Genomic DNA, 27,473 nt, shown 5'->3' on the forward strand with positions numbered 1-27,473 from the left:
AAGACGACGAGGGGGCGGAGAAACAGGAGTGAGAAAAGAAGAAAAAAAAGAAGGCGGGTGGAGGGGGGTCACGCCGCAACGCGTGACCCCCGACGCCGCCTTTATTGCGGGCGACGGGAAGGGGCTAAATTGGGAGACGCGCCATCGACGGGCGCCAAAAGTATTTGACCGCAAATTTGAACTCTTGGTCAAACGGCGTGTGGGCGGGCGGGATGGATACTTCAGCCATTTTTGGTGATTGACATCAAATTGTCTGATTTTAGATTTAGACGGTCATGGTAGAAATTCTTGGGTTATTGAGGAAACATGATGTTTTGATTGGATCCTCAATTGACTCATTGAGAGATGATGTGCGTCCAATCCATTTTGTTTATCTTGAGTTTCGATGAGTCCTTAACTATAATAATGGATCAATCGTCATTTTTATGAAAAAATTGTACATTTAACGTCCAGTTTTAGCAGAGCTGCGGCGTCGATTAATCGTCAAGAGACATTAAAATGGAGAAGACTGGCAGGGAATGTTTATTGATTGGGATTGACAATGATAGGCGTCCAATCCATTAAAATCAAGAACATTAGATCTACAGCAAGGGTGTCAAACTCGGGTTGGTTCGCGGGCCGCATTAACGTCAAACGCCATTTCATGTGGGCCGGACCATTTTAGATATAATATTTAGATTTTTTTTTAAATTGGATTAAAAGAACTGGATCGTAAACTCTAAATAGTCCGTTTGTATAGATGTAAAACAATGTTTATTTGAGCTTTTTTTTTTTTTGTAATGGAAAAATTATTTTGTGTTTTTTTATTTCAAAAGGAAACAAAACATATTTTTAAATTTTGTTCAATATTAAACTGGAAAAAAGGAAAATATTTATATATTTATTTTTAGATTTTACAAAATACTTTTTGAACTAAAGACACAAAAGAAAAAAAATAATTACAAAATTGCAATGATTGATTTTAAAAAGGGGAAAATCAGGAAATGTAATGTACATCTATAATCATTTTAATTTGATCCTCGAATCCGCCGCTGAAGTCGGCACTCATGATTTACTTTCTCGGGCCACACAAAATGATGCGGCCGGCCAGATTTGGCCCCTGGGCCGCCACTTTGACACCTGTGCTCTACAGTAATCCCTTGAATATCGCAGTTAATGTAAACCAAACATGGCAGCAATAATTGAAAAATCACGAACTAGGGTCACCCCTATTATAACATTTTATTATTATTATTTTTCTTCAGTGCTGAGTCCTAGTGACAAGAGTGGCTTCTGCTTACGAGGTTCAGCGTGGATTTTCACATTTTTATGAACTTTAAAAAACAAAATTACGTGGAAAAAAAATTGCAAAGTAATAATTTTGCGCGAAAATCGAGGGATTACTGTAACTCCTTATTAATTGCCATTGACAATGACATTTATCCAATCCATTAAAACCGAAAAAACTGGCTGTCAACTCCTATCGATTGCCATTGACAATGATACATGTCCAATTTATTCAAACTGAGAAGGTTGGCTATGAAATGCTTATTAATTCCCATTGAATTGAATGCTTTTATTGCTAGGCGTCCATTTTTGTTCCAACCGAGTAGACTGGCTGTGAACTCTTAATGATTGCCATTGACAAGGATAGGCGTCCAATTAGTTTAAACTGAGAAGTGAATGCCAGTGACGGCACGTGACGTCCAATTGGACGCAAAAAAAACGTCACTCACCGTCATCGGGATGCTCTCTGTGCTTTTCATGGTACGAGTCTTGGGACTGTCTGACCGCCTGCGTGAAAAAATACAAATAAAAATTCAATCCACCCGAAAGGCCTTTAAAAGTCGTCACCAAAAAGGACGAGGACGCTTTTTTCCGTCCTCGTCTGTCACATTCAAGTTGATATATTGTCTCATTCATTATCGCTGCTATGTGATATTAATGTCAAAAATAAAAGAACTTATTTAATGTAGTGGCAATATTTCTTAGTAAATCACACATTTAAACTGTTGACTCTAAAAAGAGTCAAATACTATTTTTTTTAAAAAGAATATATGTGAAATGGATGAGAAACTCAATGCCATTTTTATGCTAAAATGCAAAAAGAAAAACATTAAAATGTTTATTTAATCAAAAGTGACCTGATCTTGGCCTGCAAGTTGTTAGCAATGCATGTTAGCTCATTTGAAGCTAAATTTAATTATGATAATTTGTGTCATTTAAAAGCTATGCTGGTGTAGAATCTAAAATATGACAGATTGACTGCACACATGACGGGCTCTTATTTTGAAATGTTCACCGGAAACTCTTGCGCTAAACCGCTGGCAAAAAAAAAAAGAGCCACTGTCTTGTATTTTCTTCATTTTAACATTTTTTTTCAACTATTTTCGCATGATTTGGAAATGCTGTAAAGCAGCCACTTTTTTCGCTTAAAAAAATAGCTTTTAAAGCGCCAAAAATGTGTTTTGGACACGTTTAAGGCTAAAGTCGCTAGTGCAACGTTCCATTGTCTTTCCCATTAGCCTCAATGTAGCCATGCTAACGTGTCACAATGTCTGAATTTGACTTTGTTTTTTTTTGTTTTTTCAATTTGTACCACATCGGATCTGCATTTTTCAGCCTGTTTTATTGCACGGGCCGATTCCGCTCGGCCAATTGACGTCAGAAGGACTTCCTGCAGAGCCCAATGGAACTTGTCGCGCATCCTAATTGACATTCCGGCCACGTCTCGGGATTTTTCTCGGGACAGGGGTCTCCAAATTTCATTAACTCGCCGGTTAATGAAGAACGTTTGAATAAGTTGCTCAATATTTTACTTCCAATGCTCGTGTGTGTGTGAGTGTGAGAGTGTGTGTGTGCAAGAGATAAGCAAAAGCATTAGCGATGCTGTGGTTAAAATGCAGTTTTATTATTATTAGATTAAAAAAATATATTTTTTTCTATTTTAAAGGAATACAGTGAATAATTGAAATGAATAAAGTCGCAATTTGCAGTTTTATGTCGAGAAAAATCATTTGATTCCAATTTAATTGAGATTTAATACGTTTGACATCATGATCAAATGAATGATTCATTTTTATCGACGCAAAATGTTAGATGGAAAAAATGTTTAGGAAAATATCACAAAATGGATATATTTAGATTTTTCTCTGCAATAACAATTCAAATGAGAAAATGCATTTCCTTCTTCTTATTCAACACCAATGCATTTTAACCCAAAATATATACATTTAACATGAAGTGATATTCAAAAACATTGCGAAATAAGCCTGTAACGTTTGCAATGAATTTTTATATTTTCTTTTACACCATTATATGATAAAATCATCATTTTAACATCGGCCTGAACTCATTTCTCAAATTGCCTTAACCCCTTTCCTTTTTTAAAATCATAAATCCAAATTTCATCACCCTGGTGCGCAGTGCTAAACAAGATAGGGCCCGTGGGCCCTAAAGCGGCCCCGGGAGAGCATTTTACCCGGTCCGCATCGCAAAACGAAGCAATTCCAAAAAGTGTCAATGCATTCAAACAGAAGTGTGTTTACAATATCAAAACGGATTTGGGGCGAACTTGATTTCAATGAGATTTTTCAACGAACGAAACATGTGGGGGGCCTTGTTTGTCTTTTTTGTGTGTGTGTGTGGGTTTTGTGACTCACATCGAGGCTGCTACTGTCGGGGCTCTCCTCGGACTCGTTGACCAGCGACGACTTGATGTCGGCCAGGTCTCCCTCCTCCTCCGAGTGGCTGAGCTCGGCGAAGATCTGCTCCTTGTGCGGCTCCCCCTCGTCCTTGAAGGGGATCATCTCGTCGGTGGCGCACAGCTCCGGGTCCCCGCCGCCTGACAACTGAGGCATGGCGCCTGGCCTCGTATTTTTTATTTTTTTTTGCTTTTCACCCCCCCTAACCCCCAAAAGCCAGCCAAACACGCCCGAGCGGGCGCCGGGAAAAAAGAGTCCGTCGGTCCGTCCGGCCGGCCGGCTGGCGGGAGCCAAGTGGTCCGTCCGCCCCCCTGCGGAGGGGAAAAAGCATACACAGAAAGTCCAACAAATCAGCACTTTTCACTCAGTGATTTATCCGCGGCAAAAAAAAAAAACAACCCCAAAAAAAGCCCTCAAAAGTCGAAGATAGTCCCTTTTCGGAGAAGCAAAAAGGAGGCGCTCATTGAAAAAAAGGCCGATGGGAGTTGCGACGGGAGACGGTAAAAAGCAAAAAAAAAGGTCCGCGGAGAAGACTTTCCCGGCCGGCGCTCCCGCAGCGATTCCACGGCGTAATGTAACCGCTGTGTGTGAGCGTGTGTTGCTGCTGGTGAAGCTACTCCCGCCCTCCTCCTCCTCATCCTCCTCCTCCTCCTCCTTTTCCTCCTCCCTCCTCTTCTCAAGTCGCCGCTGATTGACACTCCCACTTTACGGACTTCTCCCAAACAAATGGGCGCCGCTCCAAACAAGCACGCGCGCTGGGGGTCCCCGCTTTTTTACGGGTTACAGGGACCGACAGAGTCCGGCCGAGACGTTTGGTTTGGTGGAAATCAATCAAATTTTATCCATTTTATCAACATACGATTATTGCTTTATAGGGAGATTTGCTGATACTACAAAGTAGGGTTGCAGCAGTATCGTTCTTTTTTGGGGGGGGTTGTTGATATGGGTACATAGAAATTCGTAGTTTTGTGAAAAATACTATACTTTTTTTTATGCTATCGTAGTTTTTGGACTGAGTCACGCAACTATTTTTTTGAGACTACCACAAGATTGCCATGGTGTTTTTTTGTTATCAGGAAAAGCATTATGTTCACATATGCCTACTTAGCTTTTTGTTCTCCATTTTCAATTACTTTGACGAATATCTTCTTGGTTTCTGTTCAATAATTGCCCCTCAAAAACGACAATTTGCTGTTTTTAGCCAATTGCTAACCAAAATATTTTGTTTCCTTAAAGGCACCTGATTATGTTGTGGTTTTGGCTCTATTTTCTCAAAAAATGATTAATGTTACGTTAACGGATGCCTAGTTAGCCTATTCTTCTCCATTTTAAAATCAATATTCCTTCTTAGTTTCTGATCAATTAAAAACTGGCAGCCATAAAATGTCCATTTATTTGTTTTGTTTTTACTCTGACATTTGCGCGATTGTGATATTGACTTTTTTAGACTATACTTTTCTTTTTAAAAAAAAGTTAACGTTACATTAACAGATGCCTATTTTCTCCTGCTCTTGAATTTAAACGACTTTATCCTTTATAAATGTCCAATCCATTCGTAGCGGGAGGGCTGGCGGCCAATGACCGAACTACCGTTCCTCCCGCTTCCGGTGGATTGGACGTCCAATCGCGTGTCTCTTTTCAGCCCTTTCAGACATTTACCTCATTTCCATACAAACAACAATATAAATGGATTGGATCAATACTGCGATTGGATTGGTTGGAGGACTAAAATAGTCCAAAAATGCTACTTGCAAAATAGCCCAGCTAGCTCTTCTTCTATGTTCCGCCGTTTCTGGCATGCGTGAGAATCCCAGTCAGACTGCGCTGGCTCAACTTTATAAAGTGAGGAGAGGGGTGAGGAAGAGGAGGGGGGAGGGAGGAGGAGGAGGGGAGGGAGGGAGGCTGGGAGGGGGTGAGAAGGAAGAGGGTGGGAGTGTGGGGGGGCGAGTGGGGGCGGGGCTGCGGCTGCCTTTGATCTGGCAGTGGCTGGCTCTTTCATCCCCCGCCTCCCCCTGCATCCCCTCATCCCGACCCGCTTCCTCACCCCCCGACTCCCCCCCTCGCTCTCCCCCCTCCCCTTTGTATGACTAAATTTGGTCCGAGTGTGGAGCTGGGCCAACATTTCCAGCAGCTGAGCGAGAAGGCATACATACACACATTATGGAGGGGAAAAAAAGAGAGCGAGAGAGAGAAAAAGAGAGAGAGAGAGAGAGAGAGAGAGAGAGAGAGATCGAGGGAGACATTAGTAAGGGGGGGAGAGAAAAAATAAGATCAAAGGCTTTTGGAGTTTTGGAAGGCGTGCGTAGAAAAGAGCTGGAACTGGCGGCATTCCAGTGTAGAGCGGAAAGAGCGCACACACACATGGGCGCACACTTTTATAAGAGAGTTAATTAGAGCCCAACAAGCGAGCTTTTATAAAAAGAAAATGGTTAGAAGATTTGGTCTTGTTTGCCGGCACTGAAAAAAATTAAAAAAATGAGAAGATGCAGCACGTTCTGGCTCATTACTGTAACTGTTTAATTGAATTAGTCGGCTGGTTGGCAACGGAGACCCCCGAAAAGTACCTGAACGGGAGGGATGGGGGGCTTTTGTTTTTGTTTTTGAGGGTGAGTTTACCTGGGATATGCTTTTTAATGATGGGGAAAAGAGGATTTGTGGCCTAGTCGGAAAGATGCGGGCCTTCAGGGCCCATTTGGAAAAATAGTGGGTTGTGATGTTGTTGTTTTGGGGAAATAGATGACTAAATGTGGTGTTAAACTTCAAAATAAAATATAAAAAATAGATTAAATGGTCATTTTTTTGGTTGGGGTTCTGGAAAAATCTGAATTACAAATGATTTTAATTGATATAAATAATTCTTTTGTCTTTTTAGGGAACGTGAATATAACAAAAACAAAAAATACATTTGCAGACATCAGATTTTATGCAAAACCAAATGTTCATATTGTGGCCTACATATTAACATAAATGGACACCACGTCTACACTACAATTGTAGTAGACCTTTTGTTCTAAGCCATATATTTACATATACTCCATTAGTGAGTGAATTAATAGTCCTTTTTTAACCACGAGTGTTCTGGTACGGTACATTTTTACTATAAAATACAATTTTTTAACTCATGTTTTGCAAAAATACATATATCTATTTTAAAGTGAATTTGGCAGAATACAAAATTTTACAAATCTAACATTTTACTGCAAAGAATCCCATTTCTACAGCTAAATATTGCATTTCCTACCTAAATTGAATCATTTCCACCGAAAAACCACCACAAAACAACACCTTCCAACACAAAAATAATATACATCTTGTCAAAAATGCTATGCCAACTATATATAATTTGCTCATAAAATGTGCCAAAAGATCATTTAATCCCCAAAATAATATATTCCACCACAGGAATGTGCTTTTCTTTTTCAAACGCAAAAATATGAGTGACCTTTGCCCCCCAAAATACAACGTTTTCAACCTATGTGGAAAAATACATCCACTAATCAATGTATTTTCAACTAAATTTGCAGAGCATTCAATTTTTCCAACGAAATATTCCATTTTCCGCTTAAACATATATTTTCTGACCATAAAAGCGCCACTATGTTCTCACCTGAATCTTTAAAACCCGAGTTCACACATCATTCACACACTATGTAAACCTATAAGGGCGACGGAATTATGCTGACGTTAAAAACGGTGAGTGCACGGTACAGTATATCCACTTTTTCTTAATATGCCATGCAAAATGTAGTATGTGTGGAGTGCGTGAAAAGTGAATTGAGGTCATCCCGCAGCAGGAAGGCTTCCTTTTTTCATGTGCCATCCAGAGGGGTCACTCCGATCAGCTCATTAGCGCAGAAATGCTAATGTAGCGCTCTTACTTATTCCCATCCTTCTTTATTTTACTCCAAAATAGAACGCAAGGTTCCCAAATGTGGAAAACAGACGTGGAAGTTTTTTTGTTGTTGTTCGATCTATATAAATAATTACAACACATATTGCCCATAAAATGAAAAAGGGATGTATTCATTTAGCCTCCAATCCATATATGCTCATTCATCTATCATCAATATTGCGCTTGATTAATCTATACAAGGGTGCCAAGTGGATCTCATGTGGGCCGGACCACTTGATTTGGGGCCAAAAAGGTCATAGATTAGATTAGATTAGATAACTCATATTCGGGAAATTTCATTGTCACAGTAGCAAGAAGGTGAGAATACAGACACAGTAAAAGACATTTTAGGCATAAATGAATAGGTAATAAATAAGTTAATAAATAAATAAATACATGTGAATAAATAAATAAGCGTGTTGATATATATATATATATATATATATATATATGTATATATATATATATATATATATATATATGTATATATATATATATATATGTATATATATATATATATATATATATATATATATATATATATATATATATATATATGTATGTATATATGTACATATATATATGTGTATATGTGTATATGTGTATGTATGTGTATATGTGTATATATATATATCCATACATATATATATATACATATATATGTGTATATATGTGTGTATATATATATATGTATATATATATATATACATACATACACACACAAATATATATATACACATATATATATATATATATATATACATATACACATATACATACACATATATATACATTTACACACACATATATATACATATACACATATACATATACACATATACATATACACATATACATATACATATATAGATGTACATGTATACATACGGTTGGTCTTAACATTCAGCCATTTCTTTGGTAAAAGATTAATTATGTTAATTAATTAACAATTAAGTTTGGCAGCAATAAAGGACAAGTGTCCATTTAAAAAAAAAACAATCATAACAATTAACTAATAGTGGAATGACTTTGGCGCCCCCTCCAATAAAAATCGCAAATCTCATTCAATATCATTTTTATACGTCAAGGGCTGCTATTGACAGCGACAGACGTCCAATTAATTTCAAGTTCAAATGGACTGGACGCTGACTTGTGTTCAACTCATTTAAATTCACAGCCAAAGGATGAAAAGCGCTACACGATTAGACTAAAAGCGTTAAAACGGCATCAAAGGTTATCAAAAAAATAATAATTTAAAAATAAAAGTCAAAAGGCAGGAATGGTAAAAGGCTTAGAAAAACAAAGCTATTTAAAAAAGGGTGGGAAAACAAATATTAAAAATAAAATGACACCACAATTTTTCGTTAAAAAGTCTTTATTTGTTTCAAAATGGTCGCAAGGACCGACAATCGGTATTCGTCTGTGATTTGGCCGCCGGTCCCGACACTTCAAACCCGAGACGCGGCTAATTGTCTGCGGTTGGGCTTCATCCCTCCACCTGCTCGTCATCCGTTACGACTTCCTGGACGTGAAAATGACAGCCCTCCGCCGGGACGGGAAACAAACGTCAAATTAAGACGAGGAAAGCGGCAATTAAAAGCCTGACGAGACGCCATTCATCAAAAAAGTTGGAGCACTTCGGGGGAGGTCCAAAGAGGAAAGTGTCTTTGGGGTACGACCAAGGTACGATATGCTGATTTATCACCACCCGCGGCTAAACTATCATTAAAATGAAAGGCTGCCGCTTGGAAGGAGGAGTTACGAGCGTTGAGTACGCACGACGGTGAAGATAGCGCTCGAAAATGCCTTGAAATACGTGACAAAAGACTCAAATGTTCTAGCAAAGTTTAACATGAGACTGACAACAGGTATCGGTATCACCTACCAAAACATTGAAGAACCGGTGGTACCTCAAGTGCATTTATTTACCTTTTGGGGGATGTTTGAATTTTGGAGACTGGGTTTGGTAACTTGAATTTCTTTCGTATCCTGGGAGTTTTTCCACACTGTGGCGTTTCGTAACGTGAATTTCTTTTGTACTCCGAGACAGTTTTCCCACTAAGGAAGTTCATAACTTGAATTTTTTTCCTATCCTGAGACGAACTGAATATTTCGTAAGTAGAGACGTTTGCAAGTAGAGGCGTTTGCAAGTAGAGGCGTTTGCAAGTAGAGGCGTTTGCAAGTAGAGGCGTTTGCAAGTAGAGGCGTTTGCAAGTAGAGACGTTTGCAAGCAGAGACGTTTGCAAGTAGAGACGTTTGTAAGCAGAGGTCCTGCAGTCTTGGTGTCTCTGGATTAAAAGAACTGGATTAAAAAAACGGAATATTCTGTTTTTTATAGATCTAAAAGAATGTTTATTTTAGCTTTTTTGATATATTTTTAGATTTTACAAAATGATTTTTGAACTAAAAACACACAAAAAATGGATTAAAAATTACAATTATTGATTTCAAAGGGGGAAAAATCAGGAAATGTAATATACAACTATACTCTTCATTTTAATTTGAGCCTAAAACAGAAAGTCGGCACTCATGATTTACTTTCTCGGGCCGCATAAAATGATGCGGTGGGCCAGATTTGGCCCCCGGGCCGCCCTGTGCTCTAGGCCTAGAAGTCTCCTGATGAACCAATCCAAGGATGTGTGACTAAAGAGGAATTTTAAAAAGCCTTTCAATTTGTTAAAAATAAACCACAGCAAATGTTGATGTAGGATTCACCAAAACAAGAAAGTATACCCTGCATTTGGACCAATGACCGGGTCGCTCGAGGTCAGAGTGGACAAGTCCGTTCCCGACCTGACCTCATCCAGTTCCTATCAGCACATGGTGCACCTCGCTGACCCCGCCCCCTCCCGTGTCAGTAGCCGCGGGAGATGAAAGGCAGCGTGGCGCTCTTATCGGCCCTCTTGTCCCATCTCATCAACAGGCGGGGCGAAACAGTAAACATCACCTGGCCTGCTTTGGATCTCAGGGGATGCATTTGGAAAGGGTTAGCTCTAAACAAGCACCCCAAAAAATACAAAATAATAATCATATTTCCAATGACCTTCTCCGTTTGGCAGGGCCGGCCGGATCCAAATTTGAATGGGCGAAATCCCGAAGGGAGTCCGGGGAAGTCAAAGCCCTCATCTGAGTCCAAAGTAGCAGAAGAACTTCCCTTTTGTTGACCTTGCAAAGGCTTTTTTTTTTCTCTCCAGTGCCGGTTTTGTTGCTCCCGCGGAGTTGCCTTGGCGTCGCCTCGGCCCAATGCTCGTAAACAAGCCGTCTCCGTTTTCATCTCGGTCCAGCAAAGTCCGAATGGCTCTGGATGCGCGTCTGCGATTGCCAAAGTGTGCCGAGGTCACCTTTTCTTTCCCCGTGCGGCAATGGCCGAAACAAAAAGGCTCGTCGCTTTGATTTTTCGTCAGACTGCGTAGCGGATAGCCGGGCTTCAAAGTGGAATTTTGATTGTGATTCATGAGTGGTTAAAACATCAGCCTCACAGTTCTGGGGTCGAGGGTTCGATTCCAGGTTGGTCCTCATTTTGTGCACTTTGCATGTGGGCGTTGGTTTTCTCCGGGTACTCTGGTGTCCTCCCATGTCCCAAAAATATTCACGCTAGGCTAATTTAGCCCTCTAAATTTCCCCACGGTTTGGCTGGTGGTCCATCTCCTTGTGCCCTGCCCTGATTGGCTGCCCACCGATTCAGGGTGCCCGTAGTTAGCTGGGATAGGATAGGCTCCAGCAACCCCCGTGACCCTTGTGAAAGTAAATGGTATAAAAAATGAATGAATAAGGAATGGTAAAAACGGTAAATAAAATGCATGAAATTAAAAAAAGGACCTTTTTTTAATTTCATGCATTTTATTTACTGTTTTTACCATGTCTTTATTCATTCATTTTTTATACCATTTATTTTCACAAGGGTCGCGGGGGGTGCTGGAGTTACATTCTCTTATTTTTTTAAATAAACAGCAAATTGTCTGATTTCTTCTTTTTTAGGCTCTTAAGAGAAAATATTTACTATGTGACATAAAAATGTACATGAATAAAAAATATACTTGTATTAAAACTGCAATGACTCAAAACATAATTTAAAAAAATACGTTAGATTAAAAAAAATCATGTGTAATCCATTTTTACAAACTTAAAACACACATCAAATTGTCCGATTTCTTTCACTTTTCAATCACGGTGCGACAAAGACATCTCGCTTTTACTACCGTCTCTATTCCCTCCTCAATGTTTACCTGACCCGTCAAAAGCGACGGGACATTAACAAGCTTACGACGTCGACAAAGCCCAAACGTACACGTCGTCGCGATTGATTCCGCGGCCTCGTCGTCGGCGGCGTGCACGCGGCGCGCCGTCCCTCCGCTCCGGAGCAGATGACACTTTCTTAGCATACATTACACGCGCGCATTATCTGGGCTAATCGCACTATTTGCGGCCTCGCTTAAGACGGGGGGACTCCTTTGTAGGCCAGCTAATGATGTCCCTTTGTGACGGGGCGCGGGCGCGAGGGCCGAGGACGCCGCTATAGACTGGAGGAGCGGGTCTTAGTCTGACTGGCAGCTGCGCTAATCCGCCCTTTGTGTCCTCGGCGGGGGCCCGCTGAGCTCCCCCGACGGGGACCGACGTTCGCCGCTCCGGCGGGAGGCCCAGATGGGCCGGTTGACGCGAGGAAGGAGGCGGAGGGCGAAGACGACGCTAGCGATGAGGGAGACGAGATCCGTCATATGCAAAAAAATCGAAAATCAAGCCGCCTGATGGCGTAGGGCGGGGCTAAGGATCCTCACAAGGGTCGCTACAGACTAGTCCAGCCAACTACGGGCGGCAGGGGTACGCCTTGTATTGGTGGCCAACCAATCACTGGGCACAAGGAGACAAACAACCACTCATACTTGGGCAAAGTTTAGCATACTATTAGCTCAGAATGCTTGTTTTTGGGATGGAAACTGGAGAAAACCCACGCCGGTCCAGGGAGGACATGCAAAACAGGAAAGTGAGAACACAGGATTGAACCCTCGACCTCAGAACTGTGGGACAGACCTGCTATCCACTCTTCCATCGGGCCTGCAGTTACTCTAACATATTACAGATATATATACGGACGCTCCCCTACTTACGAACGAGTTACATTCCGAGCGATTGTTCATAAGGTTAATTTGTTTGTAAGTTGCTTCAGTGCTATATTTTGTATTATAATTTATGCAAAATACAAAATCTAACTTACGAACTTACAGCATCTCTTTCCGAACATTTTTCGACATATGCCATATTCGCAGACATGTTCGTATGTACCATTGTTCGCAACTCGAATGTTCGTAAGTAGGGGAGCATCTGTATATATATATAAATATTGATATATTTATATATATTGGAACCCTTCAACTTTGACCTTTCACATGTCAGGCTTCAAACGAAGATATAAAATCTATAAATTGATGTCAGGACTCAACAACTATCGTCAATTGGAACGATATGTTTGTGAAAAAAGTTTAAACTGCATTTCATTCCACTTCATAACTTTTAATGACGGTCCAATGATTTCCTCATTGGAGCCTATCCCAGCAAAAACAAAAATCCCAATTTTTCCGAGTCTGTCTCGGCGCGTCTACTCGAATTTTAGCACCCCTGGCGGTCGCCGGCCTGCACAAACAAAAAGAAAAAGAAGACGGTGAAAAAAAGTGGTATGAAAGCCAAAGTTTCCAGGGAGTTTTTGGCTCAATTCGCACAAGTCATGTAAGGAGCACATGATGAAATGGTCCTTTAAAGTAGTCTCCGAGGGGGCCGAGCCCACTTCAAGGGCTCCTCAGAACCCTTAGCGCCGCCTCGTATCACCCCGACGGGGAGGGAAGAAGAAGAAGACCGGGGAGACAAACACGATCTGGGAGAAAAGCTATAAATCACACACCAAAAAGAAAGTCGGAATGAAAAAGCGTTTCTGAAGCTTTCCTCTGATCGCGCCAGATGAGAGCGCCGTCAATTCGGCCCGCTTCGGCGGCGGCGGGGTCCGCTCGCTTTGCTTTCCCCCCCCCAACTCCGCTGAACGGAGGACTAAGCGCGCCCGACGGCTTTTAACTCGCTGAGAGCCTAATGAGTTCCTGCGGGACGGGCGCCGGCTGTCAGTCATGGTCGTTGTGGTCCCACCCGCGTGCAGTAGCGAGGGGCGTGAAATCATAGCAAGATGGCCGCCGCCGGCTCGTTTTGGGGGGGGAAGGCGGATCCTCGTTCGCGGTGACGAAGTTACAGCCTATTGCGTAATGTAAGCAAACAATGGAAGAACAAGGAAAAAAATGGCGCGGGGAGAGGGGGCCTATTAGGGGGCACCTCATCATGCCGATGCGGTGGGTCGTTCTTACAAACCGGGGGTGTGCAAAGTTTTGTCGACACGAAAATCCAAGGCTTGAAACCTTTCTACTGTCAGATCAGAATCGGGTAAAAATGATCGTTTTTTTATCATATTTTCAGTTAAAAAGCTGCACTTTTTTGCCACAGACTTTTGTTTGGGTTTTTCATTCACTCTGATTGCTGATGGGCTATTGTTAAAACTGTATATTTTAATATTTGTTTGTATTATGTATATATTCATGTTACATTAACAGATCCTTTACTGATATTACTTTAATGAATGGTGTGTGCTAGTTTTCTGATCAATATAAAAAAACAAATCTTACTTACAGTTTCAGTTGACCTTGTAGCAGTCCAGCTTCAAGTTGTGTCATATCCTGTCGATTTTGGGCTACTTTTGGGTCACTTCTGGTTGATTTTGTCTTTTTCCTGTCAAGTCCATTTCATTTCCAGGTCTCTTCTTGTTGACTTTGTGGCATTTCAGCCTCACTTCCTGTTGGTAAAGATATTAAACTGCAATCACAACGAATCCTTGTTTGATATGAAACCGTGTACAAGAAATATTTGAATTTTTTACTGTGCGTTTTGGCATTCTGTGACAAACCTTAACATATTTCAAGAACAGTTGTACCTCTACTTACGAAATGAATTGGTTCCAGAACGTTTTTGCAACTTGAATATTTCGTAAGGATAGCAGTACTTCATAGGCATTCACAGTTTTAGGATTTGTTGCTCTTAACGCCCAGACGGCGTGACGAGCCAAAAACAGCCACAAAAGGTTAATAGATGTATTTTCATTGATTTAACCCCCGAACCTCACTAGAGTGTAGCAAAGATTTTCGTTCCTCTCCACAATGTCAGCTCCCAAAAAATAAATAAATAGCGTCAGAGGTTAATTGCATGTCCATGGCTTTAAAAAAAAAAGTGCCACATCCGTCTCGGTTTGTGTAAATATTTGGCAGCGGAGATGCGGCCGTCCCTGCCAGGGGAGGCGGGACGGGCATCGGCGAATCGAAGGGCTGGAGATGACAGCCAAGGTTGGGCTGCGAGGAGGGCCGGCGGACCTGGCTTGAGATCAGAGGCGACCGTGTTGAGGACGCCGGGGAGCTTCGGGCGGCGTGCCAGCGGCCGTTCTCCGTGCTCAAAGGCCACGAACAAAAGTGAGGCTGCGAGATCGGCAAAAAAAAAGATGGCTTTGCCGCCCATTTTTCCTCGACCTTTCTTCGCAGTTCCTCCAATAACTGTAGGCTCATTCCAGAAATGGTGGCCATTTTGCTTGCTGCCCTTTAAATTTTAGCAAATCTAGGTGGAAAAGTAAATGTATGTTTTTATTTATCGTCATTTTACAAAATAGCTCATCTTGACTGAATGGCTTGTTTACATAAAGTGACTTTTTCCAAGAAGTTGGCCAAACAGCTAGCTTCGATATGATAGCATTAGCAATCTTGTTGTAAGAGTAGATTTGACATCAGACAGTTTTACAAAAGTAAATGTATGTTTGTATTTATCGTCATTTAATAAAATATCTCATCTTGACCGAATGGCTTATTTACATTAAGTGACTTTTTTCAAGGAGTTAGCCAAACAGCTAGCTTCTCCTCCTGAGAAATATGTTAGCATTAGAAATCCTGTTACTGTGATGACTCTACCTATAGAATTTCAAAACAAGTAAATCAAGAAATAAAAATGGCACCACTTATCTGCAAACTGATCTTTTTCTACCCATTTCATGAATAAGTTTGTCATGTTGTTAGCTAAACAGTTAGCGTCTATCATGAGAAACAAGATAGCATTAGCATGAATTTGCAAGCCAATCACCACAATCCTGCGACTATCCCAAACACGCCAAACATTTCAAAACCCTGCCATTATTGACCATTTCTCCCTCAGGTATGCTAATCAAGCCTTTGCTAGCTAACGACCATTTACAGACAAAGTCTGGTCAAAACCCAAATATCCTCCAATTGTGGGATAAATCCCTCGTGGCCAAATCTCTTCTGTCTTTCCAGTACAAAGCGTCACAATTTTGATTTTGCTATTCCATCTCCATGTCGCGTCGACTCCAGTGGTTCGGATCCCGTACGCCACGGCGTTGTGGGCCGGGCGCTCCTTTGATGGCGTCGAGGGATTATTCATCCTGTTCATTGGGCCGTGTGCGGCTGTCACATCCACGGCTCGCTCTCGACAAATAACCAATATTTACTCATGCAGGAATTCTTGACACTCGCACACTTTGATGTGAAATATGTCATCGACATGGCAATACATTACTAGCTCGTGGACCCAAAAGTGCCTAGCCACACACATGTTGCGGTTTAGCCCATTTAGGGAAATTCATTAGACGGCCGGGTTGTTAAGTCCGCCATTTTGTGCCCGTACGATATCTATCCATCCTTTAGACTAGTGTTTCCCAATATTTTTTGAGCTGTGGGACACTTTTTTCATTGAAAAAAATGTCAATCTGAAAATGTTTTCATTTAAAACTATGTCACCTGTATTAACAATAGTCATTCTAGTCAAAGTTTTATCAGCAGGAATCACTTAAACCTCCAAAATCACATTTTTTACACTGACCTAATGTATGTAACAGAATCAGTTAGATAAACTAAAGCGATTAAAAATGCACAAACTAGTGCGTTTGAACAAAATGGCTTGTGCGTAAAATGGCGATATTATTCCACGCATTAACATCAACTCGGTTTCATGTGGGCCGGACCATTTCAGATATAATATTCAGATTTTTTTTTAAATAAATGGATTAAAAGAACTGGATCAAAAGCCCTGAATATTCCGTTTTTTATAGAAAGTATTTATTTGAGCTTTTTTTCCTTAGTAAGGAATTTTTAAAAAAAAAATCTTTATGTTCCATATTAAAGTGGAAAACAGAAAATATTTTTAGATTTTACAAAATGATTTTTGACCTAAAAACACCAAAAGAAAAAAAATGATAAAAAATTGCAATTATTGATTTAAAAGGGGGAAAATCAGGAAATGTAATATACATCTATATCTATAATTTGAATTTGATCCTAAAACAGAAAGTCGGCACTCATGATTTACTTTCCCGGGCCACACAAAATGATGCGGCGGGCCAGATTTGGCCCCCGGGCCGCCACCTTGACACCTGTGACCTAGACTTATCTATGCTTACTTGCACTTCGACACCCCCGAAAACGAAGGGGCCCCTTGACATTCATCGCCCCTGGGCCTTGGAAAAATTAGCTCCGCCTGCGTCGGAACGAAATCAGTTCGTAACTTTAGTTCGGACTATATTACGATATTACGCAGAAGCGGCTAACTGCTAAGACAACAATTGCCTGTAGACGACGATAACGAGGTGGAGTTTTTTAAGTAAAATGACCGCGTACTTTTCAACCATTGAAGGCGGCCACGTGCCACACTTTGAGGTTTGCGTCTGTTTTTATTTTTTTTCCCTGGGGATGGGGTGGGGGTTAGCATCTCCGTAACGGCAACACGGCTCCACGCCACCTCATTAGGGCCCCGGACTGGCGAGCTTGGAGCCACATTAAAGAGCCGGCGTGCCTTTCAACATGTGCCGGCTGCTGCTCCGCCATGAAAATGCATTCACGGCCAAATAGTTTTTAGCGCGAGGCAAACATTTGTACTATTTGGTCGTGGCGTTTGATCGTTTTAAAAGCGTGTAACTTTGCTCGTGTTTAGCGAAGCTCGCTCCAACGCGGGAAGGGGAAAATGAGACTCTAATTTTGCAGTTTTGGGTCATATCGGATTCCGGAAATATCAAGTATATGCAACTAGAAAATGCCAATTTGAGGGGATGTTTTGTGGGGATGCTTTACTTTTTCAATTTTGAGGCATTTTCAGAAATGTTCACTCATTTGATGCAGTTGACGTCACATGACGTTCAATCCTTTCAGACTGGGATTGTTTTTCGGTACCTTCTGTTGGTTTAAGGGCATTTCTGGGTCACTTCCTGCAGATTTTGTGACTTTTTAGGTCACTTGCTAATGGTGTAGGGCAGGGGTGTCAGACTCGAGTTGGTTCGCGGGCCGCTTTAACGTCAACTTGATTTCACGTGGGCCGGACCATTTTAGATATAATATTTAGATTTTTTTTTAATAAATTGATTAAAAGAACTGGATTCAAAGCCCTGAATATTCCGTTTTTTATAGATCTAAAACAATATTTATTTTAGCTTTTTTTAATATATATTTTAGATTTTACAAAATGATTTTGTGATTAAAAAATTACAATTATTTATTTAAAAGTGGGAAAATCAGGAAATTCAATATACATCTATCCTCTTCATTTTAATTTGATCCTAAAACAGAAAGTCACAAGGCACTCATCATTTACTTTCCTGGGCCACACAAAATGATGCGGCGGGCCAGATTTGGCCCCCGGGCCGCCACTTTGACACACGTGGTCTAATGGCATTTCTGGGTCACTTCCTGCAGATTTTGTGGCTTTTTAGGTCACTTCCTAATGGTGTGGGGGTCAGTGAGCCAGTGGGAAAACTACTGAACTTGGTCTATGTTTTGTGCATCCACAGTTAATGAGTTAATACTTAAAAATGTAAACAAACATTAAAAAAACGATCATTTCACCCTGATTCAGATCTTTTGAAAATGCAGTACAAAATACAGTAATCCCTCGATTATCGCGACTTCACTTACCGCTGATTCACTAATTAGCGATTTTTTTCTGCTATTAATTGGTATTATTTTTAATTATTTTTTTCACTTTAGTGCTAAATCCTAGCATCAAGAACAGCTTCTGCTTACGAATTTCAGCGACAAGATGTAAAAGAAAGGCGAAATGGAGCCGCCGCCTAGTTAGTCCTAATTGGCTCATTTTGTTTGTAAGGTCACGATGGCACTTAAAGCCTCTTTGGATGCTTTCCCGCCGAAACGCAACACAAGGCGGCCCTTTTGTGCGGCGGCCGGCGAGCGCTGATGTGCTTTCTGTTTCCATGCCAACTCACTTTCATCTTTCTTACGAGCTCATCCTACGCTCCAGATGAATTAGGTTGGTTACAAATTCTTTTGAAGTGCAAGAACCCCCCTCCCCCCTCCAACGTAACCTCCCTCCCTCCCCCCTCCTTCCTTCGCTGGCTCACCGCGCCGCCATTTGCCGCCCCTCTTCGGCGAAACAAATCCAAAAAGAAAAAGAAATATGAACGGCCCAGCGCTACAATAAATGTAAGCCCATAATCTGGCTCGTTTGGCAAAGGGATAGTTCCGCTCCATTTCAACTTGGGGGACGTCCCTCTTTTCCGGATGTTTGGTAGAACGGATGTTTGGTAGAACGGACATTTAGTAGAACGGACGTTTGGTCGCCGGGTTGTTACTGTTGAAACCAGCTCTAAAACTATAATCATGCGAGAGAGAGAAAGAGAGAGTGAGTTTAATATCTAATATCAAAAAATCAACAGTAAACTCTCTGTCATAATTTGACAGCGAGCGAACCCGGCGACCAAACGTCCGTTCGACCAAACGTCCGTTCGACCAAACATCCGGGGACCAAACGTCTGGTCACGCATTTTAGGTCACTTCTGGTCAATTTTGGATCATTTACAACTCATTTTGAGGGACTTTTCTGGAAGATTCTTTCTTCATTTGTCAGTTCCGGCTAATTTTGGGGCATTTCCCGTTGACTTCCAGTTGGTTTTGTCGCATATCAAGGTTCATATCAACTCATCGGGTGCCATTGAAGGCGCCATTTTGATGAACCAATGGGATTGCAGAAAGAAAAATGGAGCTAAGTGCATCACTCCATCCCACAAGTCAAAAACGTCTGGTTCTGCGGCGCCCTTGAAAGCATTCAAGTCTGTACGAATGAGCGCCAAAGTGCCCCTGGGGCCACTTCCGGCCCACGGGACGCAGGTTGGACAGCCCTGCATTACGGGACGACGGCTGGAGAGGGTCGCATTGAGGATTGTTAATGACCTTCAATTACCGCGACGCCGGCTCCCGGGAGGCGAAGGATGGGGGATCTCTTCAGGATCAAAGCTTTCCCACCTGAAGAGGACCCGGCCCCCCCTTTTCGCAGATGCGTCGTCCCCGATTCCGCCCGTGGACACAAAAAGGCAATTTCCAGCCCGGGGACACGTGCGCACGGCCGTAATGGAGGTGGAGAGACGTCTGAGTGGCAGCGGCTTCCACTATTGAGAGATGGCCCATAAACACTTGAGCCCGTGTTATTTTATTTTCGGCTCGACTCAATTAGCTTACGGCTTCGATTGTTAGCGAAAAGGGGTCACGAGCCCGCCTCGTATTCGGAGTGGAAGAAGAAGAGGCAAAAGTGATTCCGTGAGCCTAACCTTGCGGGAAAGCAAACTCGAGGGTCAGACTGAATTTGTTCCCCAGTCAAATTATCGCTTTATTGAGTAAATATCAACAAGTGCGCACACACACACACACAAAAGCTCTGAAATTGATTTCAAAATACTGGCAGCTGTGCACTGTTAACAAAAAACTAAACTAAACTAAAGAAGCACCCGAGACAGAAGAATTCAACCTAAGCAGCCAAATTAAAAGCATTTCCATATTTCTGACCTATGTGACCTTTCATCCTTTCATGTCACCTACCCTACAAACTTGAGTTCATCTGTTAATCTGTTAAAAAAATTAATAAAAAGTTCCACTGTCAAGTTAACAACAAAATTACTGCAGAGAGAATATATGGGAAGTAGATAAAGTATTTTTTTTATAAACCTGGCGGGCCACCAGGCTTTTTCTCTCTTTTACCTACTCCTTTAAAACTGAAAATTTCTGGCAATGGCAACTTTATTGTAAGTTTCACAATGTTTTTGTGTATATATTTTATTTTGAAGAGATAGGGAGGAATAAAAAGTCTGGAAAATAACCTCGTTAATCTACGCCAATGAAAGAAGGTCGGACAAAAGTTTTTCCAGGTTCAAATTACTGCATCAATTTCAAAAAGAGTACAATTAATAACGGTAATATTAAAACATCATTGGCACTTGTTTGAATCAATGGACTTATCTGAGAATTAATTTTGTCTTATTTTAGTATGCACATTAGTGGATTTGGAAACAATTCCTAAAAAAATGTTTTAATCTTCCACGACCTTTTCTTAATAAATTTTGAAGGCATTTCAACTTAAAAAGTCAAAATATTCTCCTTTTTATTTTTTTTGACACGAGACAGGAACGCAATGTTGTTGATGGCTTCTTATCTGAACGAAGGTCGCGAAACCAGACTCGGTTTTCAAACGTAGCGGAGATGATAGCTAGCCGAGGACGGTTTCCACGGGTCAACCAAAACGTTGTCTTCTTTCGACGCGAGACACGTCGTTCTGACAAAAGCAACTTTCAACATTTCGACAGGCGGAGGCACGACAAAGCGTCCTTGGAGTTAAAATACAAACACGAGCGAGTTATTCCTGGAAACGCTGTCTCCTCTGGGATGCGCGCTACCCCAAAAAATGCTTAGCTTCTAATTATATCCGCATCAAACGATGACAGCTCGCGGACGCCAGGGCGACTCGCGCAGCCAACACCGACGACAAAAACTGTGTTTTTTTCCCACTAGATCAGGGGTCGAGAGCCATAAACAATTCATATTTTTTTAAATGTTAATCTTTGAGAGCCATGCTCCGAATTTAAAAGTCAACATACATGAAAATATGTGCCTTTTTTAGTCACTTCACCACTTTTAAAGTACAAAAAGTCTCTGAATTCTTTTGACAACATTGTTACGTTGTTGCTAATCAATGAGTATCAATGAGAAAATCCATGCAAAAGAGTGTAATGAAAAAAAAATGGTACTCGGATGATTCGCCTAAAGACGTTTCGCCGACGGACGTTTGACAGACGGACAGGTCGCCGAATGGACGTTCCACCGAACGGTCATTCGGCCGAACGGCCGTTCGGCCGAATGACCGTTCGGTGGAACGTCCATTCGGCGACCTGTCCGTCTGTCAAACGTCCGTCGGCGAAACGTCTTTAGGCGAATCATCCGGCCACGAAAAAAATGTCAATGCCATAATACTAACGTAACGCTCCTATTCCTGCGCTTTCTCACCAGCAGTTTCCATAGTTTACCTCACAGGTTAGTGGACAGCCATATGCACCCATCAAAAGAGCCATATGTGGCTCCCGAGCCATAGGTTCCCTACCCCTGCACTAGATGGTCTCGTCAAAATACCCGACGCCGCGCCGCGCGGAAATGAGTCAAATTCCGTGACCGTCCTTTTTCAAACTGTGACGCCGATGTAATTTCCCTTGATTGGAACACAATTTCCCAGGCTCAATTAATTCCCCCGACGTAGCGCGGGAAGAAGACTTGATTTATTTGGGTTAAGCTCACGCGTGATGGTTAGGAGGCTTTGGTGGCGGGGAGAAAATATCCACGCCAGACGTGAAAAGGGAGCCGAGGGTGACGCCGTAGCCCGACAACATTTGGTTAATTGGAGATTGGTCACGGCCTGTAATATTTGACTGTAATCTGAAGGGTCCGTGAAAGCGAGAGTGAGCGCTTGGCGAGGAGGGAGATCAGCGCAAGCTGTGAGGAGCAGCCGGTGATAAGATTAAACCCGTTTCGACGGCTGCGAACGTGAGGGAAAGAAGAAGAAGAAGAAAAAAAACACGGCAGCTCCTTTTTAATCACACTCTTCGCCTCCCGCGGCTCGTTTTCATGCAAATAAGCGCACAAGAGAGGCGGCAACAAACGCAACAATAACCGGCGACACGCCGCAACGTACATCCGACGTGTTCCGCAATAGGAGAACACGGGCGCTGGCCTTATTTTTTACTCCGTGTTGCTAGCGTGGAAGCAAACGGACTCATTACCGACTTCAAAGACACAGATAGGAGTTTTAATTAAGAGAAATGCCGAGGAGCCGCGCAGATAAAGTAACGGCGCCCCCCCCATCGCCGCCCATCACCACCCCACGTCGCATTAGCCGCACCATCTTCCTCCCCGCTCAGCCCCGCCTCCCTCGCCGCTCCGACAACATCATTAGGGCATGGCGGATGGCAGGCGGTCTACCGTCATGGCACCCCATCAAACCAGGCTTTCCATGCAAGTGGCTAATCCGAGCGTCACGGCGCCATTGTGGCTAATGTCAAATGACTCGGTGCGTTTTTTCGTCACGTGTAAATATAGAAACAAACACGGGATTATTACGTGGCAGTCGCGCGATATGTATCGGTCGAACCATGTAAAATTATCCTGCAATGTACATTTTGGCTAGCAAACGGGGCTCGATTTACGCCAGCATGTGCTATAGTGGTACTCAAATTGGCCTCAAGAGGTCCCCATTTTTTGCACAGTTGGATCAACGATGAATACACGGAATTAGCGAGTTACAAAGTTCCGATTTTTACTGTTAAAATCAAAGTTTACCTCAAAATGTTTACATCTCTGTATTTTAAAATCTGAATTTAGATCACAAAAACTTGTTTACATCTCTGTATACTAAAATTTACGTCAAAATTACATATCTGTATACATAATCCGATCTTACAAATACTAACAATCTTCTCAATCTTCTCTAGTTTACTGCACCAGTCTTTACCAAATATGCATTATTTATCAAAACTACAACAACAACAAAATCAATTAAATCAATTTTTCAGTCACATGCATGGGGAAAAAAATATGAAAATGTTTAAAGTTTTACTTTTTGGCTCTCCACTTTAACTAACCATAACTATTCATTTCAAAACGCAACATCATGTTCTAAATAAGTTTAGCATTTTGCACATGGTTAAAACGTTATTTATTTTATTATTTTCAAAGTTAGGTCGCGTGTTCACTTCCTTCTCATCAGTTTAGCTAAAACCAAAACGTGGATCATAGTTGATTTGCAAAAATTAACGATTAAAAAAAGGAAGCTATGTGAAAACAAGATCATATTGAGCTTTATTTTTATACGCCTCACTGGTAAATGCCACTACCAAAAAGCCCCACCCCGCTTTAGTCTGCGGGTAGTCCTGACCGGCGTTCCGCCCGCCCGCCCGCCGCCTGCTGCTTTTATGTGGCCGGAGAATTAGCCCTCCCCCCGTCATCTTTTTGCGGCGGAGTGTGACGCCTTCTCAGGTACTGGCTCGCTCTCAGATGTGTTTTTCTACTTTTTGGCGCGCATCCAGCCGGCCTCGCGCAGGTGGCTGTTCTCCCGCAGGCTCCTGTCGAGGCGGCCCAGCCATTATTAACACAAGCGCCGGAAGACCGTAACTCTCCAGACGGCCGCGCTCGGGGTTAAGTGGCGGGAAGCGCTTTGACGCTCGCGTGCGCCGTAAATCCTGGGGGGGTTTTCAACGCGCGCCGCGAGTCGGAGCTCCGGGAATTTTAGAAAAAATAAATAAATAAATCGAAGGTGCAAGCTTGCCGCCTGTTTATTCCCTGACGGTTTTACAGTGCAAAGAAGGCGACATAGGAGCCTGGCGTGAGGCTGTCTTGAAAAGCTTTCCCGTCCCGTGAAAGTCCTCGCTAAGCCTGACGCATCTGGATTAGGCAGGTACCAGCGGGGCTCACATTATTGCTAAAAATATGATTTGACATTTTCTGGTTGCATTATTTTGCTGGAATAAAAAGATGGGTAAAGCCTCTTGGGAAAAAAAAAATCTGCATCGTGACATGTCTATTAAATTCATTCATTCATTTTCCAAACTGCTTATCCTCCTCACAAGAGTTGCGGGGGGTGCTGGAGCCTATGCCAGCTAACAGGCAGGGGGACGGCCTGAATCGGTGGGCAGCCAATCGCAGGGCACAAGGAGATAAAGGAAAAAACAGTAATATCTAGGGGCTAAATTAGACTAGGATAAATATTTCCGGATGTGGGAGGAAACCGGAGAACCCAGAGAAAACCCACGCAGGCCCAGGGAGGACACGCAAACCTCACACAACGAACCCAGAACTGTGAAGCCAACATGCTAATGCTAGTTTTGCCATTAAATTAGACGATTGAAATAACATTAAGGGAAAAAAAAGATAGGATTACATGTTTAAAGTCTCATTCTTACCTAGAAAATGTTTTGTTGTCGGTGGACTTCAACTTTTGTAGACGTAGAGTTGGATGTGAACACAAAACAGCATTTCCAGGCCGATGCGCTAACCAATCACCTCATCCCTGTTAAATATCAAACAAAATCATGATTAGAAAATGACCATTGATCTGAGCAGATGAAATCACTATGATGCCACGAAAAAAACTGAGAAAGTAAGAGTTATTTTTCAAGAATTGTGAAAAACCAATAGCCTCTAATTGTGCAATGACCCCTAAGAACTCCCGCTAGCCCGTTCTTAGGAAGCCCGCCAAGCCGCTACTGGTTCTGACGGAGGAGATGGCATTAGGTCTCCAACTCCCGACGGCGAGCACGGCTAGCACGGCGAGTGTTTTCCCCGACGTCTGGTAGCGCCGCTATGTTTACACTTGAGCAGAATGGGCCTGCAGGATAGGCAGCACCTGGCCTCCTTTCTCAAGCGCCAACAGCTGGAAGCCGTCTGTTGATAGTGGGCTGCAGCTGGACGGGAAGCGTCGCTCGCCATTGTTCCTCCACCCCAACGATTGGCTTTCCATTAGAGCAACTTAAAAATAATAATAATAATTTTAAATACGGCCTTCCGTAATGAATGGCCTTCAACTTCCCAAAGACAGATGGTCTCCCTTTGATATAGAAATCGATGATTTGATGGAAGAAAAAAATACAAAACCGTCCAATGACGTTCCAAAGGAATACATTCATTCATTTTCTGAACCGCTTGGGTCGCGGGGGGTGCTGAAGCCTATCCGAGCTAACTACGGGAACACCCTGAAACGGTGACCAGCCAATCAGGGCAGGGTACAAGGAGACAAAGGACAACCAATCATACTACCGTATTTTGCTGTTTAATATACCACCCCATTTAATATACCCAGGTATATTAAACGGCAGGGGTATATTAAATGGCGCACAAACGGGAAGGTACGATCCACTATGCACTCTTTATGCAGTGACCAGGTGCATCAACGTTTTGCAGACTAAAACTACTTAGTGCTCAGATTAATACTACTTACTGCTGAATAAAGTCTGACTTGGAATTTTAATGAACTTAAGTATCAATAATGATGCCCCCATGAACACCATACAAATCTTGCCAAAAAAGCGGAGTTGCCGTTTAATATACCCGGGTATATTAAACGGCAAGGCTATATTACATGGCGCACAAATGGGAGGCTCAAAAAAGCAAAAAACATTTAATATATTAAACGGCAAAATACGGTAAGGGGCAATTGAGGGCAAAATTAGCCTAGCATGAATAATTTTGGGCTGTGGGAGGAAACCAGAGTCACCAGAGAAAACCCACACAAGCCTAGGGAGGTGAGGCGCGACCTGGGTTTGAACCCTCGACCCGGAACTGCGAGGCCAAACCACTAAATCACTGCGCCAACTTCCAAAAAAACTTATCGAAATTTATTTTTTATTTTTTTTCAAAAGAGAGGGTGTGAGACATGGCTTGTGGTTGCCTGATCACGGCGTGGCCTTAAGTCAATATTTCTTCCAAAATAGAAATCCATTCTCCCACCCTCAGGTTGGCTTTGATGTGTAGTGTCTGGGTCTTGCATCAGACGGCGGGGTCAGCGCCTGAAAAGGCAAGTCAATTTTCCGACAGACATCAGAGGGGAGAGGCTTTTCCTGCCCAGGTAGCGAGCGAGGAGGGCCACGAGAGCTCCACCGGCATCGGAAATCTCTTCATCCGTCTGATCTGACTGGAGGAGACAGATGGGACAAAAGCGGGTTCACCGCCGCCTTGGTGATTTACGCCTATTTTACGAGAAAACAGTCGGGGAAACTTTTTGGGGGTGATAAAAAAAAAGCGAGTTTGGAGTTTCAAAGGACACTTTCTTTCAGGACAGATGTTTTTTGGACATCTTTTTTCAGAGGTTTTATCCATGGGAAATGATAAACAGAAAAATACAAAAGTCCATTTCGACGGTGGAAATCAAATCAAATTCTAGGATTTTGTAGTCGTATTAAAATAATGGAAGCGCTTCCGCAATTAACCCAATGGCAGTCATTGACGTCCAATCCATTTTGACAGAAGAGCCCAGCAGCGGTAATTTTCAGTCAAAATGGCAGTAAATGGATTTTAATGGCGAGATATTTAATGTTAAAGTTTGATTAGATAGAAAAGTACAAATGTGCTGCCTGGTCTTTCGGGATACGTCACCTTCGTGATATTGTTTAGCAGAAATGCAGTGGCGGTCCGTGAACTTTCTAGTGACGCCTTCAGCTGTCGGAATCAATCCAACCCACAAAAACTATTTTATGGCTATAAAACCTCTACTGCAGCTACAGCTGCGACACATAAAAAAATCATCAACAACAGGCTTGCTTGCTTTGGAGTTGTCCGACCTTTCTTAATGATGTCCAGCTTTTTTTTCTTGAAAAGTCCATCTTAAAAATGGCATTGTCAGTAAATCTGCAAACAAATCCATTTCTTCTCCTCCTTCAGCCATTGCGGGTTGACAAAACCGCTATTAAATCAACACAACAATATATTTGCTTCTGCAGCTCGCTCCAGATACAGTTTGGTAGCTCTGGCTAGTCCACTCTATCACTAGCCAATCATAGTTGGTGA

The 27,473-nt window shown here is 42.2% G+C and overlaps 1 protein-coding gene across 1 annotated transcript in view; it reads right to left on the reverse strand.

Moving 5' to 3' along the window:
* Window positions 1-27,473, reverse strand: part of lef1 (lymphoid enhancer-binding factor 1) — a 93,666-nt gene that overhangs the window by 41,670 nt on the left and 24,523 nt on the right. Inside the window, exons 4-7 of the mRNA XM_077604347.1 lie at window positions 24,875-24,981; window positions 14,236-14,398; window positions 3,642-3,994; window positions 1,716-1,773 (exon numbers count right to left, since the gene is read on the reverse strand). Of these exons, the coding sequence (XP_077460473.1) occupies window positions 1,716-1,773; window positions 3,642-3,839 (256 nt within the window). The 5' untranslated portion in view covers window positions 3,840-3,994; window positions 14,236-14,398; window positions 24,875-24,981. The remainder of the gene's footprint in view (window positions 1-1,715; window positions 1,774-3,641; window positions 3,995-14,235; window positions 14,399-24,874; window positions 24,982-27,473) is intronic.

The sequence above is a fragment of the Stigmatopora argus genome, chromosome 7 (assembly GCF_051989625.1).
Source record: "Stigmatopora argus isolate UIUO_Sarg chromosome 7, RoL_Sarg_1.0, whole genome shotgun sequence".
In the NCBI taxonomy this organism is placed as follows: domain Eukaryota; kingdom Metazoa; phylum Chordata; class Actinopteri; order Syngnathiformes; family Syngnathidae; genus Stigmatopora; species Stigmatopora argus.